At 47.3% G+C, this 3,830-nt stretch overlaps 1 protein-coding gene across 1 annotated transcript in view; it reads right to left on the reverse strand.

Annotated features, from left to right (window-relative positions):
• Window positions 1-2,124: 2,124 nt before the first annotated feature.
• The window catches only part of MRPL4 (mitochondrial ribosomal protein L4), a 5,929-nt gene continuing 4,223 nt past the window's right edge, over window positions 2,125-3,830 (reverse strand). The window contains exons 4-9 of the mRNA XM_069083105.1: window positions 3,714-3,765; window positions 3,487-3,604; window positions 3,241-3,347; window positions 2,752-2,861; window positions 2,503-2,576; window positions 2,125-2,333 (exon numbers count right to left, since the gene is read on the reverse strand). Coding sequence (XP_068939206.1) covers window positions 2,188-2,333; window positions 2,503-2,576; window positions 2,752-2,861; window positions 3,241-3,347; window positions 3,487-3,604; window positions 3,714-3,765 — 607 coding nt within the window. The 3' untranslated portion in view covers window positions 2,125-2,187. The remainder of the gene's footprint in view (window positions 2,334-2,502; window positions 2,577-2,751; window positions 2,862-3,240; window positions 3,348-3,486; window positions 3,605-3,713; window positions 3,766-3,830) is intronic.

The raw sequence follows: 3,830 nt of genomic DNA on the forward strand, positions 1-3,830 counted from the left end.
CAAGGCCTCAGAAGGAATTTTGAAGGGGGGAGTGGCTGGGAGGGAAGAGCATGGGAAAGTTAATTAAACCACTAGATCTTCTGGGATTTGGGAAAACCACGCTCAGGTTTTTAGGTCTGGAAAATCCTGAGCTGTTGGGTGGGAATGTACAGGTTATTTTTAGGTGAAAGTTTCCCCAACCTAAAGTGAACAATGAGCTTCTGAACCTTAACCCCAGGACTTGCGGCCAAGGGCGGCCCCATGCGGCTGCCCTGGGATGGCGAGACTCCTCGTTTTCCTCTGCCTTTCCCTGATGATGACTGGGGAGGTGTAGCAGCAAGCACCCCGGCTTCCCCAGGGTGTCTGGCAACACAGGTTCTTAGATCTGCTTTGTTAAAGGAAAGCAACTCAAAATGGGTTAACAAGCTTACTTTAATCAGTCAGACATATATCGTTTACCTTGTTCAAGGGAAAAGGTCAGCACCCCGAACTTCAAAGTATACAGGCAGAATTATCAAGACAAACAGATCTAGTAGACAGATTTCAAATTGTCCAACCATTACATCCATACCAAATCAACATCTGGGTTTTTCAAAGGGGGGGGGCCCTCTGGACAACAGCTTCCCAGAATCCAGATCAAATCACAGAACACTTCTCAAAGTAAGCCCCCAAAACAAAGCTACACATCAGAGCTTATATAGCCTTCTCCTGGCTCAGAGAATGTAACAACCTTATTGACTCACTGGCCAATCAAGAAGTATCTACTGAAAAACAAGCCTCCCACCCCAGGCTCCAGGTGCACTTTAGCCTAGGGGCAGGGAAGATCTTTAAAATTTACATTCCCATTACAGGAGGTCAGCAGTCAAGAATTAAGTGATGGCACTAAACAGAGTACAAGAGAGAAGGGTCGAAGGGGATGAGAGGGGGAATGATGGCAGGGAGGGAAGGCTTCGGGGGAGGGAAGTTGGAAGCACCCACTTTTGAAAAGGGACAGGATTGGGGCAGCTAGGTGGTTCAGTGAGTAGAGCACTGGTCAGAAGGACCTGAGTTCAAAACCGGCTTCAGACACATAAACAAAAACTAGGTGTGACCTTGGGCAAGTCACTTAACCCTAACTGCCCTGCAAAAAAAAAAAAAGGGACAGGAACAAAGTAGAGAATAGAACAAGTGGGGGGTGGGATAGGAGAGAGGGAAATATAGTCAGTCTTTTACAATATATCCACTATAGAAATGTTTTGCATAGCTACACACGTACTACCTACATTGAATTGCTTATCCTCCCAGTAAGGGTGGGTGACAAGGAAGAGAATGAATCTGGAATACAAAGTTTTAAAATAAAATGTTTAAAATATATATATATATTATTAATGTTATTTTACATGTAACTGGGAAATAAGATATACAGGCACTGAGGCATAGACTGGAAAGTCGGAGGTGGTATGGGAGAAGATATGGAAGAGAGCAGATTGGAGGAGGGGGATATCCAGTGTGATGGATATTTTCGGGTGTTGGGTAGGGGAAAAACAGGGAGAAAATTTGTAACTCAAAATCTTGTAGAAATGAATGATGTAAACTAGAAGTGAATAAAGCATTTGATTAATAAAAAAAATTAATAAAAAGAATTAAGTGATGGGGGTCAGGGAGGGCAGGTACCCGTAAGTCCGCTTCTATACTCATCTGTTAAGTATTGGAGGTAGGGAGAAATGAAGGGGGTCTCACCCTGGTCCTTCATTGGCTATGTGGGGCTGTCCCGTTTATCAAGAAGCAAAGTTTCAATGGGGAAGGGGGAGGAGGGAGGAAGGAGGGGCAAGGGAAAGAAAGGAAACAGATGTTCTACTGCCCTTAGGGTTTGAGGGCAGATTCCTCTTCCCAAAGGGGTATATGGTTGGGAGATAGGAAGCAAGATTGAGGTGCCTGGGGAGGAAAAGAAAGTTAGGATTTCCTGTAGGGTGCCAGGCAGCCTGATTCACTGACCAGCCCATGTTGGAGGAAAAAAGAAGCTGCCTAAGAAGAGCAGATGGGAAGGGGAATGAGGGAGGTATTTTGGGGAGGAGGTAGAAAAAGCCAGAACCAGAACTGAGTCACACTTGCCAGAGTGCAGCAACTCAGGTTCCAGATTTAACAAAGACAGGGGAACAGGCGGCATTAAGTGACAAAGACTCTTTATTCTGATACACCAAGAGTGGGGAGCCCAGTCACTGTGAAGGGTCAAGGGAAGTCACTGTAGGGCAGATGGAATGGGTAGAGAGCAGTGTAGCGATTATCATGCCATAACAACTTCTTTTCTAGGAAGGCAACAGTGTTGAGAGTCAAGACCAGAGTCTGGTGCTTCAGCATACTGTGGACATTGAGGCCTGTAGGGATGGAAGAGGAAGGCCAAGGTTGGAGATATCCCATCACATATCTCTCAGCATTTGTGCTCCCAGATCTAGCCTAATTCCACAGGCCAGCGATTCAAAAAGAAGGGAGGCCTCCTAAATGAATGGGGCTCCCAAGTCAGACCATTCAGACCCAGCCACTCACCAACTGCTGGCACCAGGTTGATGGTCTTCAGGTTGGATACAGCAGAAACAATGTTCTGGGGCATCTCCTCATCCCTGGAACACAGAGCTGGGTAAGGAGCAAGTCATCTCGGAGAATGTCTAGAATGAATAGGTCCTGAATGTGCCTCTACCCTCCACCCAATGATGAACTGAAGTCCTAGCTGGAGTAGGGGAAACTGAACCTAAGTAAAGACTGGTACCATTCCCACAGCCCACAGGCACTACTCACACATCAACAAGGAGCACAGAGTCACCCCAACATCGGTGCCGAAACAGATCTGACAAGTATCTTGGGTCTGAGGTTGGCAGCTCCAAGGAATCTACCACATGAAGGTCATCCTGAGAGGTTAGAGTCAAATCAGCCTTCAACAACTAGAGCCTCTTATGGATGGGGCATTCTGGTTTACAACAGGAAAGAGGCATCAAAACCCTTGCCAAGGATCAGGATGCCTCTCCTGGTTTCCAACCCCTTCCAGGAACACCAGGGCAACTCCCAGGGGATAAGACACTTCTGGTCCTTGGGGCAGCTAGGTGGCACATCGGCCCTGGAGTCAGGAGGACCTAAGTTCAAATCCAGCATCAGACACTTAACACAAAAACTAGCCATGTGACCTTGGGCAAGTCACTTAACCCCAATTGCCCTCCAAAAAGAAAATAAAAAACAATAAAAAAAGACACTTCTGGTCCTATTGTCTCTGTAAGGGGCAGTAATTGGTACCTGCATCAGCTTGACTGTCAGGGCTACCTTGAGGCCCAGAACTCGAACCTTCATAGGCAACATGTAGTAGTAGCTTGTTGGACCCCTCGGACCATGGGCAATACCACCTACAGTTGGGATGGGGGAAGAGGAAGCAAGGGAGAGTCTGATAAATGCCCAGTGTATTCCTATTGCAGACACTGGCTCATGAGCTCCAAAAATGTTTTTGTGCCTTATCCCCAATACCCCCAAACGTTCAGGACTGACCTCCTCGCCAGATCGGGGAACGGATGCTCCCATGTCGGGCCCGGCCTGAGCCTTTCTGCTTCCAGGGCTTCCTTCCACCACCTCTTACCTCTGCCCGGGTCTTGGTCTTGGCATAACTCTGATGATGGGGTGGGAGTTAAGGGGTGAGAGAAAAGAAGAGCAAGAAAGAAGTTATTACAACACCACTCCTACCCCATGTTGCCCCTACCCATTAACATTACACTCACAATTCTCTTGAAGTTCTTCTGCCATATGGCAACCTCATGTAGAATATCCAGCCTGAGAAGAGGGGGAAGAAAAGTCTTAGGTAAGAGCTGAGAACTCTCAACCTCCCCCCCCCCCCC

The sequence above is a fragment of the Petaurus breviceps genome, unplaced genomic scaffold, assembly GCF_028583685.1.
Source record: "Petaurus breviceps papuanus isolate PSGF00001 unplaced genomic scaffold, PetGlider_PUasm1.0 172, whole genome shotgun sequence".
NCBI classification, from domain to species: Eukaryota; Metazoa; Chordata; class Mammalia; order Diprotodontia; family Petauridae; genus Petaurus; species Petaurus breviceps.